The 15,941-nt window shown below is 35.6% G+C and overlaps 1 protein-coding gene across 1 annotated transcript in view; it reads left to right on the top strand.

Annotated features, from left to right (window-relative positions):
* LOC117118220 (macrophage mannose receptor 1-like) overlaps positions 1-8,859 on the top strand; it is an 18,013-nt gene extending 9,154 nt beyond the window's left edge. Inside the window, exons 5-6 of the mRNA XM_033262740.1 lie at positions 6,131-6,250; positions 6,543-8,859. Of these exons, the coding sequence (XP_033118631.1) occupies positions 6,131-6,250; positions 6,543-6,787 (365 nt within the window). The 3' untranslated portion in view covers positions 6,788-8,859. The remainder of the gene's footprint in view (positions 1-6,130; positions 6,251-6,542) is intronic.
* Positions 8,860-15,941: the final 7,082 nt, after the last annotated feature.

Here is a 15,941-nt window from a genome sequence, read left to right as displayed (position 1 = left end):
AGAAAGCATTTTATCATGGTAATCTCTATATGTCCGTGTACACAGAGAGGTGTATAAGAGACAGATATAATATTTTTTCATTCCCGTTGTGTGTGCAATTGAGCCTGTTTACAGCCGCCACAAAAATGAGTATGTTATTTCGCTCTTCGCGCTCAGTAAACTCTTAGGTGTAAAAGTCGGAAAAGAACTTAAACGTTATGATCGTAAATCTTGTTGGTCCGCTTTAGTTTATTTTTTACTTTGTTTGGTTTTGGTTGTGTGCTTGGTTAACGCCGCGACAAAATGGTAGATTAATGAGCAATCATTTCCAAAAAAAATGTTTTTTTATTTTCATGTAATAGAACAACTAGGCCTATTGTATGATCTAATACCACACACAATAATATGGAATATTTAAAGCTAATAAATCAGGCTTGTGTTCCAGGCCCGTATCCGGGGGTTCGTACGCACCCAACGAGACCCCCCCCCCCCAAATCGAAAAACGTCCACTAATTATTATAACCAAAAAAAAATGTGACCTTGTTCCAAGAATCATTATAAAATGAAACACATAACAGTACAGTATTAAGATTGTATGAATGTACAAATGAGTTACAATAAGTATACTAGAGTGCTGACTCCACACGCGCAATCTTTTGTACTGCCAGCAACATAACACAACAAACATACACACGTTATATGCACGTTATCGTTTAGGTGTATCTTCCTCTAACTACCAGCCGGTATGTCAGTGTATAGCAATGAAGTCAAAATTCTAGAATGACACCCCGGTTTAGAATAAAAATAAAAATGTTGATTAATTTGGTTCAAATGCTCTTAGTTGTTTGAATCAGCTCATTTACAGTCGCTTTTAATCCACTTTATATCAAACTTTGCTATTATTCATTTAAAAGCAGAATTGATTTTGAATTTTTATTCGTAATGCTTACGAATTTATACAGTAGTATTTTTCATTTGGGAAAGGATTTGCTTGTTTCTCCATGTCCTTCAATGGTAATTTTTTGATAGGCCTTATCGCTGTGTACACGGACATATAGAGATTAACATGATAAAATGCCTTCAAATTAGTCTACTAGGACGTAAGAAAGCAAATTTTTCCGGGGCCTCGGCCCCTGGACCCCGACCGGGGGCCCTGGGCGGCCCCCTGGCCCCAGCTGGGCTCGCAATTAAAACGCATCCCCCCCCCCCATCATTCAAAAAGCTGGATACGGGCCTGTGTTTCATGTTAGGCTCAAAAAACCTAGGCCAAGCACTGTGTCGCCAGGCCAAGAATGCATTATCATGTGTGTTCGCTGAAATTCGTCCACAACGGGGTCCACACACGGGTCCACAAAAGCTAAATACGAATCATTCTGTCACTGCAAAAGATTTTTCAAGTGTGGGAGAAGCATAATTATTACTTTCCTCCACTTCGCGGGAGAAACAATCATACCCTACTGGCTGCAGACGCGAGCGGCCAGGCCGGCGGACCAATTTTTTCCAAGGGGGACTGATTTTAGCGGCTAAAATCTACCCGGTGGACCGATTTTAGCGGCCAAAAGTAGTAGTCCGGCGGACCGATTTTGGCGGCCTAAATCTGTCCGCCGGACCATTTTTGGCCCGGACCAATTTTGGCGTGACAGGCACACACTTTCATAACAGTGGCACACACTAACCAGTGGTGCGTCTAAACTTACTAATCAAATAACAATATAAGTGAACAAAAGTATTGGAAACGCAAAGGTAAACAGAAAAAATCAGGGAATTAAACAAAATATTAAAAGAAAAGAAAAACATTCCAGCAATACAAAATTCAAATCATAAAAAAAGCAAAGTTTGTACAAAGTTAAAACATACTGCATTTTAGTAAAAAGCGAGTAAGAAATAATCGATTGAAAAATCAAAATCAAGATAAAAAAAAATTCCTAATAATATGGAATAAATAAGTGTACAGTATAATTGTATTTAATACATACCGTAGGCCTATACATACACATACATATAAACATATTGCATATAAATACACACACATAAATATACACATTCATATATAATATATATACATATTCATATAGGCCTATATACATGCATATATATACACACATACACATACATATAAATACACATACAAACATAATTATATATAAACACACACACCACACACACATATATATATATATATATATATATACACATACACATACACATACACACAGACCTGCACATGCATGCATATATATATTTATATTTATATAATATATACATACATATATATATACATACATATACACACACTCACACACACCCACACACACACACACCTGCAAGCATGCACAAACACCCATATTTGTACCTGAGACAACTATTATACTTATAGTTGTCTCAGATTGTACAAAAAAGAGACAAGCTCTAGAGTGCGAACGAGCACGACTTGGCTCGTCTGTCCATGTTCTGTCAGTCTCGCTACGCGCGTTTTTATGGCTTCAGCGCGGCTTTGAGTAAGCACAGCATCGGTATGAAAGACAACTAATTGGCAAAGTACCGTACTTAAATAGGACTTTTGATAGTGAAATGCCAAGATTTCCATATAGGACTTACAGTATTACACATTATTGTGAATACAGCTTCAAAATCTGTAAAAATACCCATTTAGTGGAAAACAAGAGACTTAAAACGATGATATTGATACTTACATTATACTAACCCTGTACAATAATCTTTTAATATTCCATACTTGCTGATTGCATACAATAATCAAACCTCTTTGTTTGATAATAACAGCCCATCCTAGTAAGATGGTGTGAGTGGAAATAGCTTATCTAGGACTCTGTTCCGCATCCTATGGGTCACGACCCATTGATGGTAACAAACAATGCTTTACAGGCGAATACATTCCTGTTCTGATTAACCTAAACAGAAGCCATTGGTAAAGTTTTGGATAAAAGTTTTAAAAAGTATCAAAACATCAGCCAGGTTGCGAAAAAGTTTCTAATGCCGTTCTCTACCACAACGAAAGGCTGGATTTCAATCGTTCCGTATTCTGGTGTAGAAGACGAAGCTGAAAATAGCAAGTTACTGTGGAGTCGTCTTAAGGGCAACATACACGTTTTTAGATTTTTAAAATAATTTTCGTCTTAATCTTGAAAGTAGGATTTTGGAAGAAGCTTCTGCTTACAACTAGCCAGTGCTACTACATAACATGGTAGTTATTTCAGCTGGTGCAATTTTTTATACAGGTCTCCTTGGTAAGGTTATGTAAAAAAAATGGTGCTAGGGGCCCAGGCAGAGCTTACCACGTAGGCCTACGCCTAATTATTACTGTACTGTATTTGTAGGACATTAGGCCGGACTTACACAGTATTTACCATAGGCCTCATAAACTACAGTATGATAGGCCTAATCAGGGAACAGTTAAATTACAACTTTTCCCTTGGCCTAATTAATGCCCTCTAGGTTTCGAGCTTCTATTTATTCAAGAATGGCCCAACTTCGCGCTAGGCTACTCCGTTACAACTTGTTGCATGCCTGACTGAATTTAAGGGGTCATGTGACATAGAACAGCCAATCAGGCTGCTTAACTCTTTTTCGTTGCTTAATTCATTCTTCTTCTTCTCGTATTGGAAAAAAAATATCGCGCCCCGGTGTGTTTTGAAAGCAAGGGTGGCGCCACCAGGATATGCCTGACGAGAGGTTCGATTTTGCCGGCGGGTAGGGGTCGATGTATCCGACGAGACTTTACTAGTCCTAATATGTAAAAATAAATATAATTGTTTTTGTTTGATTTTATATCCCCGCGGGGAGCGGCTGCTATCTTCGACGGAGAAAGCATTTTAACACATTGGCGGATCTGAAAGGGGGGGGGGGTCCATGGGCCCTAACTTTCTCCCCCTTGGAAAAAAAATCTGTGTACCGGTACACACATTTACATTTACTGTAATAAGAATAAGAAAAATTACCTGACCGTTTAAAAGAAGGAAAAACATTGAATTTTGATTAAAAAACACTTCAGAATTCGGAAAAACTCATTTTCGCCTACTAAGAATTAACATTTTTTGCGTGGAGGACCACTGACCCCCGTTTTATTTGGGGTTCATCGATATATTGAAAAAAGAATATGTATACAGCGACTCAATATTTGTTATGTACTGTACATGCACACATAGTAGGGCTACTTGTTTTTACAGTATAATAAAAATGAGAAGTTTCAAGCGGAGGAAAACCTTAAAATTTAAAGAACTTAAAAGTCATTAAAATACACCTCAGAAGTCGGGAAAGCTCATTTTCTGCCATCTAGTGATCACAATTTTCCCGGGGGAAGACCCTCGGACCCCCGTTCCTCTTTGAAGTTATCCATTCATGGAAAAAAAGAACACGTAAGCAACTCAATTTTTATATGTACGTATACACATATGAATGGCTTACTGTAAAAAGAATGAGAACGTTTACCTGACCGTTTTCAAGAGGGGGGGAAACCTTGAATTTTTAAGAACTTAAAAGTCATTAAAAGACATTTCGGAAGTCTTGAAAACTCATTTCTCGGCATCTAAGAATTAAAATTTTCCCGTGGAGGACCCCCGACCCCCGTTTTATTTGGGGTTCTTTGATTTATTGAAAAAAGAATATGTATGCGGCGACTCAATTTTTGTTATGTACTGTACATACACACATAGTAGGGCTACTAGTATTTACTGTAATCAAAATGAGAAGTTTACCTGACCGTTTTCAAGCGGAGGAAAACCTAAAAATTTAAAGAACTTAAGTCATTAAAAACACCTCAGAAGTCAGGAAAGCTCATTTCCTACCATCTAGTGATCAAATTTTTCCCGGGGAGGACCCTGGGCCCCTTTCCTCTTTGGGGTTATCCATATCATGGTCAAAAGAATACGTAAGCAACTCAATTTTTTTTATGTACGTATACACACATAAATAGGCCTATTTACTGTAATAAGAATGAGAAGATTTACCTGACCGTTTTCAAGAAGGGGAAAACTTTGAATTTTGAAGAACTTAAAAGTCATTAAAAGAGACACCTCTGAAGTCTGGAAAGTTCATTGCCCGCCATCTAAGAAACAACATTTTCCCGGGGGAGGGACCCCGTACCCCCTTCCTCTTTGGGGTTATCCATTCATGGAAAAAAGAACACGTAAGCAACTCAATTTTTTTATGTACGTATACACACATAAATGGCCTATTTACTGTAATAAGAATGAGAAAGTTTACCTGACCGTTTTCAGGAGGGGGAAAACCTTGAATTTTGAAGAACTTAAGTCATTAAAAGACCCCCCTAAAGAAGTCTGGAAAGCTCATTTCCCGCCATCCAAAAATCAAAATTTTCCCGGGGAGGACCCCTGGACCCCGCATACAGTAAGACGTTCCAAAGCAATGATGCAAGAACTTGTTTGGCGATAATGGGCCGGATTGGCATTGCTACTAAAAAATGTAACAGCGCGCATATATAACACTAAATTTGGAACAGGGGTGTTATAATACTACGTTGACGACCAAAAACCGCCTACCTGATACGTCACATAACTTAACTATGGGAAGGGTGGGTGAGTGACCTTTTTCTAAAAAATAAGATTATCACCTGAAACAACGACAGTGGAAGAATGCGATGCATTTTATTAAAGATAATAAATAGCAGAAGATAGAGCAGCTTTCCAATAGTGGAAAATCCGGTCGAAATACATTGTGGGTACACGGAGAGTAAGTTTACCCCGTCCGTACGGTGGCGCTATATAGCAATAATAAAGGCGCCGCTCTTGTTCGTTTGTTTCCTTTAGTTTCTCCACTTAGTCAAATGGTCAAATTTTATTCCACCCTTGGGAGGGCGGATCTTTCATCATTTTTAATGCAAAGCGCGCCACGTGCGTTCACACTGAACTCAACTGGAACAAAAAAGTTACCTACTGGCTCCAAAATATTAGTTTGTAAAACAAACTTCCATTTACCGACGTTTTTTTACTGGACTTCATGTCTTCCACCCTCTAGTATGTACCCTCTAGTGGTAGTAATTGAGAAACCAGCAGTACCACTAAAACCAATAATAATAATAATTATTATTATTATTATTATTATTATTATTATTATTATTATTATTATTATTATTATAACAATAATATTAAATTTTATTGTATAATCTTCCATAAAGTTTGGTACTCAGGAGAACCCAATGGAGCAAATATAAATGAAGATTGTACTTGTACAGAACTTATTGGCTGGTACGACGTCAAATGTTCTAGAAAAAACACATTTCCAATCTGTGAGAAAGGTATTAATTTTTTTTATCATATTGTTATTTCTAATCTCATATCAATCTCAATCGGTCTCGAAATTTCCTTATCGTTATTTTTTCCTGCTGCTGCTACGACCGCGGCTACTGTCACTGGTAATGTTATTGCTATTGATTATAACTATTATTTTTTTTAATTTGTATTATTATTAGTATTAGTATTTATTATTATCTTTCGGTAGTGCAGTAGTATTAAACATAATTAATGATTATTTAACAATTGATATTTGTTTTGTATTTCCAACCAAAGTAATTGATCTGCCTTTTTTAGCTGCAGCGAGGATTTTGTTCAAGAAAAATGATGGCTGCTCGACTGAAGTTGTAATCATGTCAGTGTGGACGCGATCCCGAGCCAGATGTGCTCATGCATGTTGGCAGACTACCGGGTGTACGTCGTTTAACTGCATCAAACATGCCAAATTGCATTTTGAATGTCAACTGGTGGAAGCAAAAAACAATGTAGGCCTATACAAGCATGAGGATGATAAAATATGTGCAACTTACAATATGTTCTAAATTACAAAACGCTCAGCACACTTGGCGATACAGTATTACAATAAATGACACTATATTATTTTCCTATCGCAAACCGTCATTATTAGTTTCATTAGCGCACAGTTTGCTTTACTTTTTTCGTTTCGTGTGTAAATAATCAAAAGAAATAAATATGCTATGCTAGTGCTTTGCCATTGGCTTTTGCACCTTGCACTACGACGTGCGCCTGGGGAGAAAGAGGACAGGCACTCACCCAATCGTTGATAATCGAGAACACTACATTCATAGAACAAGGTAAATTAGAACACGAAGAATGTCAATTCAAATTCAATATTAATTATAATAAACTACAGAAGCTGAACATTTAATAGGAATATTAAGACTTAAGGAACGACAAGGATCGATTTTAAATGTATAGCCTCTCGTATAATTTCCTCTGTTGTATGATACGCAAACACATTTACATTTTTTTACTTACATGCTGGTATCATTACCACAAAACGACATTAGAGTGTATTTCCAATTAGAAACGTACGATTACATATTGGACATAGAGACCTCATTAGGTCGAATTATTTAGGTACATCTGTACTCTTCTTCAGCGAGAAACGTTCCCGAAATATTTGATCAAATAAAGTTATGTCACTTACAGCAAATTTTCTATTTTGATATAGATGGGGTTTTGCAAATGTTGATGTTTAAGTTGTGGACAATTTAAAAATATTTCTTAAATATATTATAGTGTGACTGAACCCGACTGAATTATGCTTTTGTCTTCAAATGCTTTTTGTCCAGTCGTTCTGCTTTATGTTTGTGTTGTATAAATTACCACTTTCAAAGTATATAAATGAGTTTTGATAAGTAATATTATAATTGCGGACTGCGATCGTACAAAAAGGAAAAAAGGGAATGCCTACAGTATATCCATGTCGGAAAAATTTTTTTTTTTTTAGATGTGAATACCCAATTAATTTTTTTCAATAAGACCCTCGCTAATTATAGACAGAATATGATTTATGCCCATTTTATGTTAACGTGGTCGTTGTGTTATACAGCTTAGACTCCTTTTTGTCAATATTATGTAACTAATATTCTTAAGAATTCTGATCATCGTGATGAGGATATGGCCAAGATTAAAGATTGTGTGAGGGAATTTACTCGTACGAAACTTAGTAATTATTGTGCTTTAATCTAAATCTATCTCTTAATTTTCATGCAATGTACTTAGATAATACTGTTCCAGAGTGTGCAAAGATTTGCATTTTCATGTTTACGAGTTATATCTCATAGTCTCAGAATTGGGTGTGGAAAAGTACAAACGGAACTGCATTTGTTATGTGAATGCGCCATGACCGCCCATATACGCCAGAACATGGGTATAATTTGTAATGATATTTATTCTTTATTAGCATTGGAGCCTAAATTATTATCTTAATTTACTTATGAAATCTTAAAAGCCAGTGAAAATTAGTAAATGTTTATTACCGTAAGTTATTAGGAGAACAGTGCATTATTTAAGTCTTACCACGCTTGATATGTGTTGTAATGCCATGTTGGAGGGCGGTTACCCCGAGTTTGTCAAAAAAAACAAAACTAACTAACTAGTCATATGCCTTAAAAACATCAGCAATAAATGACATGTTTTAGAAATCGATCAGATAAAAATAAAGGTAAGCTAGGTCTCGGCACAAGGCATGATATACAGTAAGCTAGGGCCAATTATTTTTCGCTAGGCCTAGCCCAGACATAGCTAGGCTACGGCCAGGCCCCTCTCTCTTGGATCCGGGTAAATCGATTTGGATCGCCTCAATATGGCTATTCTTCGGCAATAGAGCATTAACATAGCGACACTGAAGTTTAAATTTAGGGTCAAGCCAGCTCCACCAATCAAGACCTCGAATTTACGTAAACACCAGCGTTGCCATTTGGCCTTTTTGACGGCCGTATAAATCTGGCCGTATAAAAATTCGCCTGAGCCGTAACGTTGGAAAAGTCACGGCAAAACTATAGTTGGCCGAATTTTGTAAAAAGTTTACATTTTTTTCAATGTAGGCCTAATGTAACGTAGACTTGTTTTGGATATGTTGTTTTGTGAAAAATCTTTGATTCTAATCGTGTACCTTTTTACTTAATTGAACGTTCGTAGTCGTACTCCGGGTCGAACTCGCACTAAACACTTAATGTATGTCCCCCTTTAGCCGAGTTGACGTAAGAGAGTTTATTTAAAATATTAGTAGTTACATTTAATAATTTAAAATGTTCGGATGAAATGTATATTTTTTTATGAAGTTTATCCTCGTTTAAAATTTTTTAATTTAAGACAGTTTATTGTTTTTACCATGTGTTCTTTAATGTTCGAACCTAGTGGAGGTTTCTATCTCTTTTGGTTGAGAATTGAATAAAATAAAAACAATTGTAAAGGCGCTGCAGTATTCTTTATGTGAAGTGCCATATAAATGCTTGATGTCATCCTTCGGGTTCAATGGCACCTCCAATTTCAAGCAAGTTTTGCTGAGTTAGGTTGCTCTTGAGTTAGGTTGTATATGAGAATCATGAAGAAGATGTTCTCATAGCGACATTGATTTATTGTTTTAAGTACTGCAACAATAACATTCAGAGGCGAATTTAAAAAGTTTTAGATAAAAAGTATTTAGTAAAGTTTCATAGGTTTGTCTTAACCAGGGGTGGCGCCAGGATTTGTCCGATGCCCCCGACGAGAAGGGAAGATTTCCCAGACGAGAGCAACTTGGACGTGGTAGAGCGTCGGTTAAAATGTTGCGAAAGTAGTCCAGGGGGCTTCGCCCCCCGAAATTTTGACAACTTAGCGGTTTCAAAGGCTTATTTAATCGATTGTATAGAGTCTAATAATGTGCAAAACAGATATATCTTTTTTTTTCTTCTGCCTCCCGACGAATTTAGATGGACTTTAAATAGGTCTACATGCTAGCAACTAATAATAGAATATATTTGATATGATGATGTAGCTTGGCATTTAATTATGATGATTAACTTTAAAAACAAAAACAGTGAAAGATTAACATTGTTCAGTGTATATCATTAAATTTCTTCAATTTCAAACAAATGACAGTTGATTTTCTTGTAATTTTTGAATTTTAAATGAATATTATGTACCCAATGTTGTCTTCTAATCGGATTAAAATCTGGCCGATATCGAAAAAAAGTTTGGCCGAATTTGGCGTGAGATGGCGTGTGTTTGGCCGTGAAGCCTGTCGACAATCTGGCAACACTGGTAAACACGTCGGATCAACAGGCAGGCCGGATCCAGTAAGAGTGGGGGAGGGAGAGGGGATGTGGGCACGTGCCTTCCCGTTTTGCCACAAAATCTTTGAAATTTCAATGCATATTAATGTTTTGTGCTACTCACTAATTATCTATTCTAAAACTGTTGTGTGTTTCATGATTGTTACGCCTGAGGGCGCTATACACTCTGATCACTCTCTCCGACGTGATCCGTTTGAAAAATCCTGGATCCGCCCTTCATCAAATTGCACAATAATTCCTCACAACACAAGGACTATCAGCAAAGACACTCAAAACATTATCTACAAAGACGTCCTTTAGAAAAATAATAATCATAACATCCACAACGATTGCCTCGTCGACTTCCCATACATTCAAACATGTACATAGCCACCTTTCTCCACTCATCTAACAATGTGCGGAGCACGGGTAAATGCTAGTACTGTATAATGATTACTAAACTCATGGGGATTCGGATTGAGAAGTTCGTAATCGTTTACTTCTGCACACAACATTTTGGTTTCAGACGTTTAGATAAAACCAAAGTGTTGAACTCTCGGTCTCGGAGTTATGTCGTTGAAACGCAATCCTCCTATTATTGTATTTTGAAAAGTGCTACCACGATCGAGAGGGCGTCATTTAAAAGACATTAAAAAGTGTTTCGTATCGAACTAGTGCTGCGTTTCTATGACGCATGTTCGAGTTCTGAACGCAATTTTGTTTGATTTCCGAGTTCAATCAAAGAGTACATATAACACTGCTATTCAAGCACGCGAGTTAGCGTGACGCCCGATCCGCTGTATGGGAAAAACGCCCCTAGCGTCTGTGGTGGATGCACGAATTTCGACGAGTGATGGCTGCATATAAAAACAGTAATTGTATTTGGAAAAGAGTGCATAAAGTCAAATTATTATGTTCGTTTTTAAACGAGTTATAAAGGCAAGACTTTATAAGAATAACATTATTGAAAATGTGCTATGTATTGTGGGTTTTTTATAAAGTTTACTTTAAATGACTATAGTATTTCGAGTGTTTGATAAAAGAAAAAGCATGGGAGTTTATTTAATAGTCCTCCCTATACTAAAAGACGACGATTGATTATAAACATTCATCCATACATGAATTGGTGTTCGATATATGTAATTCTTATTAAATGAGAACATATAGTTAATGATGTGTTTGCTTTGATTATGACTATGTTCTTCAGCCCTTTTCAGTCTGGTATGTAAATATAACGTTGTCTTCTCTTCAGTCAAACAAATTAATGTATAAAACAGTAGTACAAAAAGAGTCGGAAACACCAAAGTAACTTTCAAAATATTGTACTTTATTTAGTATTTTTCCACACGAACTTCAAATACATTAACAAGCAAATGAGAGTTAGGTAATGATGAGGAAAACATCCTTCTTGATATACCTTAAAATCTATTATTTACATAATAAATGAGAAAAATAATCCGTCCATCCAACTGTTAGTGACCCGGGCACTGTCTAGGAGTTAGGAGGTATTAGCACCCATATAATAATCAGGGGCGAATCCAGGATTTGAAAAAAAAAATTATTGATCTAATCTACGTAAATTTACTTTCAGAGTTTATCGTAAATTTACTTTCAGAGTTTATATTTCATTAATGAAAACTGTTTGGATATTTATTTGAAAAATATATTATATGAAATAATGTAATCGTTAAAGTTTAATAATATTTGATAATATTTAAATAAAGCAATAAGATTGAATTATGTTAAATACAGACACACAGGCCTAGTTAAGAGTCCGGTTAAAATATGTAAATATGTGTCGAAATGATATTGGCCTACTTATTTATATTTATATACATATTATGTGTAAATATGTATTAGTATATTAAATTAAATTTAACGAAAAAATGGAAGAAGCATAGGAAGAATAAAGAATAGGAAAGAATTTTGGAGCGTCTAGAACATAACAATTTCGCTGGGGAATGCCACCCCATCAATTCAATTTCACCCCCCCACTTATAGGAGGTTAAAAAAAAAATTTTAAAAAAAGAAAGGAAAAGAAAAAAAAATAATAGCCCAGAATGCCTCAAATGTTATTTTCGGACGTCTAGAACACAACAACTTCACGGGGGCATGCCCCCGGACCCCCTAGGTCAGTGTTGTTCCGATCGGCCAAACTTTCGGCCCCACTTTCAACCCCCGCTTTTGGACATCTTTGGATCCGCCTCTGTATTGGTGTGCTATTCTGATAAAATGGCATATACTGTACCATTATTAAGCAACATATTATGTTGTTGTTATTAAGCCAGTTTATTCGTAGGCCTATGTAAAATTAGCAGTACACTAACATTTATACTTTTGGATAGCATATTGAGCGCGCAATGGTAGTGAAAATAAAATTAAAGTAAATTGAAATGTGTAAAGCAACTCTCACATTATTGCGGACCGAGCACTGTGACCGTCCCGACCTGCGGTCGTAACCGACTGGAAGTAGGACATGACCTCTTGTCATTTATCGGTGGAAAGTAATAATGTCCACTTTAGCCAAATGATTACGACACGTGTGAGAGCGACTACGATTGAACTGACGACCAGCACCCACCACAATAAATTGTTCAACATGTTGAAAACTCCACGACCATGCATGACCTTTACTGGGGAGAGAATCCATATAACATTGGCATTGTTGAATTTACTCGTACTCGTAGTCGTAGGTGTGGAATCAGAAAACAGCTGCAGGCCTATTTCACTCATTTTAAACATGACTTCAACCTAGCATGATATTTATTGTATTAAAACAGATGAATGTTCTTTTAAATCAATATTCAATAAAAAATTAATATGATATGATGATGTTGAACTAACAATGTTAACAATTCTAAGCATATTACTAACCAACTCAATACTTTCTAATTTATACAACCATGATGATCTGTATCGACGTATAGGGTCGTATAGTTCGGGCGCTGGTAAACTATTGGGAGATGATAAAATATTATTATTTATTTATTTTCTTTTATCAACTTTACACTTAGGAAAAAAAGTGACGGATGCGAACCAACAAATAACAAGTACCTCAACAGCTCGCTCCTTAAAATTACTGTATTATACACACAAAAAATAGAAATATATGAAAATAAAATGCATACAAATTCTCATTTCATTTCATCATAAATTAATTAAATTGATCGCTAAATTCATTTCAAAATCTAAAATTACAATCACTTCTATATTTATATTATATATATATATTATATATATATATTATACATATATATATTAGGTTTAAGTGAAATTTGATAATGCAAAAAGACATGAAATTTAAAGACTAATATAGCCTGCCAAATAAACTACTCTCTTCCTGCATAATTTAATCTTGTTTAAAATTTAAATCGGTTTCCATATCAGGTCCATGAATTACAACGTACACTGTGACATGATACTTGTTTCCTAAGTTATTTATATTTTATGCTTTCGCTATGGAACTGCTTCTAATACAAGGGTCGTGGACTATAACATACTGTGCATAGACAGCGACTTAAATAGTGCCTTTTCTACGTAACTGTGATTTAAGTTTGATAAAATCACATTCAACAACTACATGATTTCAATAAGTTCTCCCCAGTGCTTGCAGATCTTCATTTGAATTCTTCATGGTAGGACTGTGGTTGGTTTGGACCCTTCTGCCTGAGCAATCCTTAATGCTTCCGCCGCTGCAATATCACTTTTAAACAAGTTTTATTTGAAGCTTTCATTATTAAACAAAAAGTGATTGATTGTCGTGTATTGCAGCTACCAACCAACTCAGATATCTTGAACTCTCTGCCTCTGGGAAATTTCTGAAGAAGCTGAAATAGTAAGAAAGGATATATACTGTCTCTTATACACATCTAGATGTGTATAAGAGACAGGTGTTTGTGTTATCCCCAGTATCACCAAGTATATTATTATTATTAATATTAATATTATCTGTCTCTTATACACATCTAGATGTGTATAAGAGACAGGAATCAGAAAACAGCTGCAGGCCTATTTCACTCATTTTAAACATGATTTTAACCAAACATGATATTCATTGTATCGAAACAGATAAATTTTCTTTAAAATCAATATTCAACAAAATTAATATGATATGCTGATGTTGAAATAACAATGTTAACAGTTCTTAGCGTTTTATAACCAACTCAATACTCAAATTAGTTTTCTTCCCTGCGTGGTAGGTCATTCGCTGTTTTGTATTTTCGCACGACGATAATTAAATATCTTAGCAGGGTTCACTGTTCCCTGATCTTAGTTGTTTAAATGACAATAATTCGTTAATGAAACAGACACATGTTGTTTAAATTCTAAAAAGTGGCGAGAGAGAGTGGGTACGGAGAACGCACCCCCTCCCCCTACACCCTCCCCCACTTTGATCAAATTCAGTAGGTTTAGCTGATGCCAAGATTGCGGAAAAATTAACGATTTTTATAGCATCAAGTGCAACCTTGGCTTTGTTGAATTTACCCGTACTTGTTTAGTCGTAGGTGTGGAATCAGAAAACAGCTGCAGGCCTATTTCACTCATTTTAAACATGATTTTAACCAAACATGATATTCATTGTATCGAAACAGATAAATTTTCTTTAAAATCAATATTCAACAAAATTAATATGATATGCTGATGTTGAAATAACAACGTTAACAATTCTAAGCGTATTATAACCAACTCAATACTCAAATTAGTTTTCTTCCCTGCGTGGTAGGTCATTCGTTGTTTTGTATTTTCGCACGACGATATTTAAATATCTTAGCAGGGTTCACTGTTCCCTGATCTTAGTTGTTTAAATGACAATAATTCGTTAATGAAACAGACACATCTTGTTTAAATTCTAAAAAGTGGCGAGAGAGAGTGGGTACGGAGAACGTTCCCCCCCCCCCCCCACTTTGATCAAATTCAGTAGGTTTAGCTGATGCCAAGATTGCGGAAAAATTAACGATTTTTTTAGCATCAAGTGCATGTGACTGTTTTCCTGAGATTTAACACAGAGGGGTCGCGGTGGAAAAATATGATTACCGTAATTTGCATGATGATCAGTATCGACCTATAGTTCGGGCGCTTCCGGTCAGTAATGGGAGATGATAAAATATTATTATTTATTTATTTTATTTTATCAATTTTACACTTAGAAAAAATAAAAAGTGACAGATGCAAGCCAACAAATAACAAGTACCTCAACAGTTCGCTCCTTACTATTACTGTTACTATTACTAATAAAATGCATACAAACTTACAAACACTAATATTTATAACATTCTCATTTCATCATAAATTAATTAACTTTATCGCTAAATTCATTTCAAAATCTAAAATTGCAATCACTACTACATATATAGGCCTATATATATATATAGGCCTATATATATTATATATACCAGGTTTGAGTGAAATTTGATAATGCAAAAAGATATGAAATTTAAAGATTAATATAGTCTGCCAAATAAAATACTCTGTTCCTGCTTAATTTAATCTTGTTTTAAACAGAAATCGGTTTCCATATCAGGTCCAATACAAAGGTCGTGGACTATGACATACTGTGCATAGACAGTGAGTTAAGTATTTAGAATATTGCCTTCTCTACGTAACTGTGATTTAAGTTTGATAAAATCATTTTCAAGAGCTACATGATTTCAATAAGTTCTCCCCAGTGCTTGCAGATCTTCATTGGAATTCTTCAAGGTAGGACTGTGGTTGGTTTGGACCCTTCTGCCTGAGCAATCCTTAATGCTTCAGCCGCTGCAATATCACTTTTAAACAAGTTTTATTTGAAGCTTTCATTATTAAACAAAAAGTGATTGATTGTCGTGTATTGCAGCTACCAACCAACTCAGATATCTTGAACTCTCTGCCTCTGGGAAATTTCTGAAGAAGCTGAAATAGTAAGAAAGGATATATA

This window comes from Anneissia japonica, unplaced genomic scaffold (assembly GCF_011630105.1).
Source record: "Anneissia japonica isolate Jap-2015-1 unplaced genomic scaffold, ASM1163010v1 scaffold5_len213053_cov157, whole genome shotgun sequence".
Lineage (NCBI taxonomy): Eukaryota > Metazoa > Echinodermata > Crinoidea > Comatulida > Comatulidae > Anneissia > Anneissia japonica.
The sequence above is the reverse complement of the archived record's forward strand: the minus strand, read 5'-3'. Positions and strand labels throughout refer to the sequence as shown.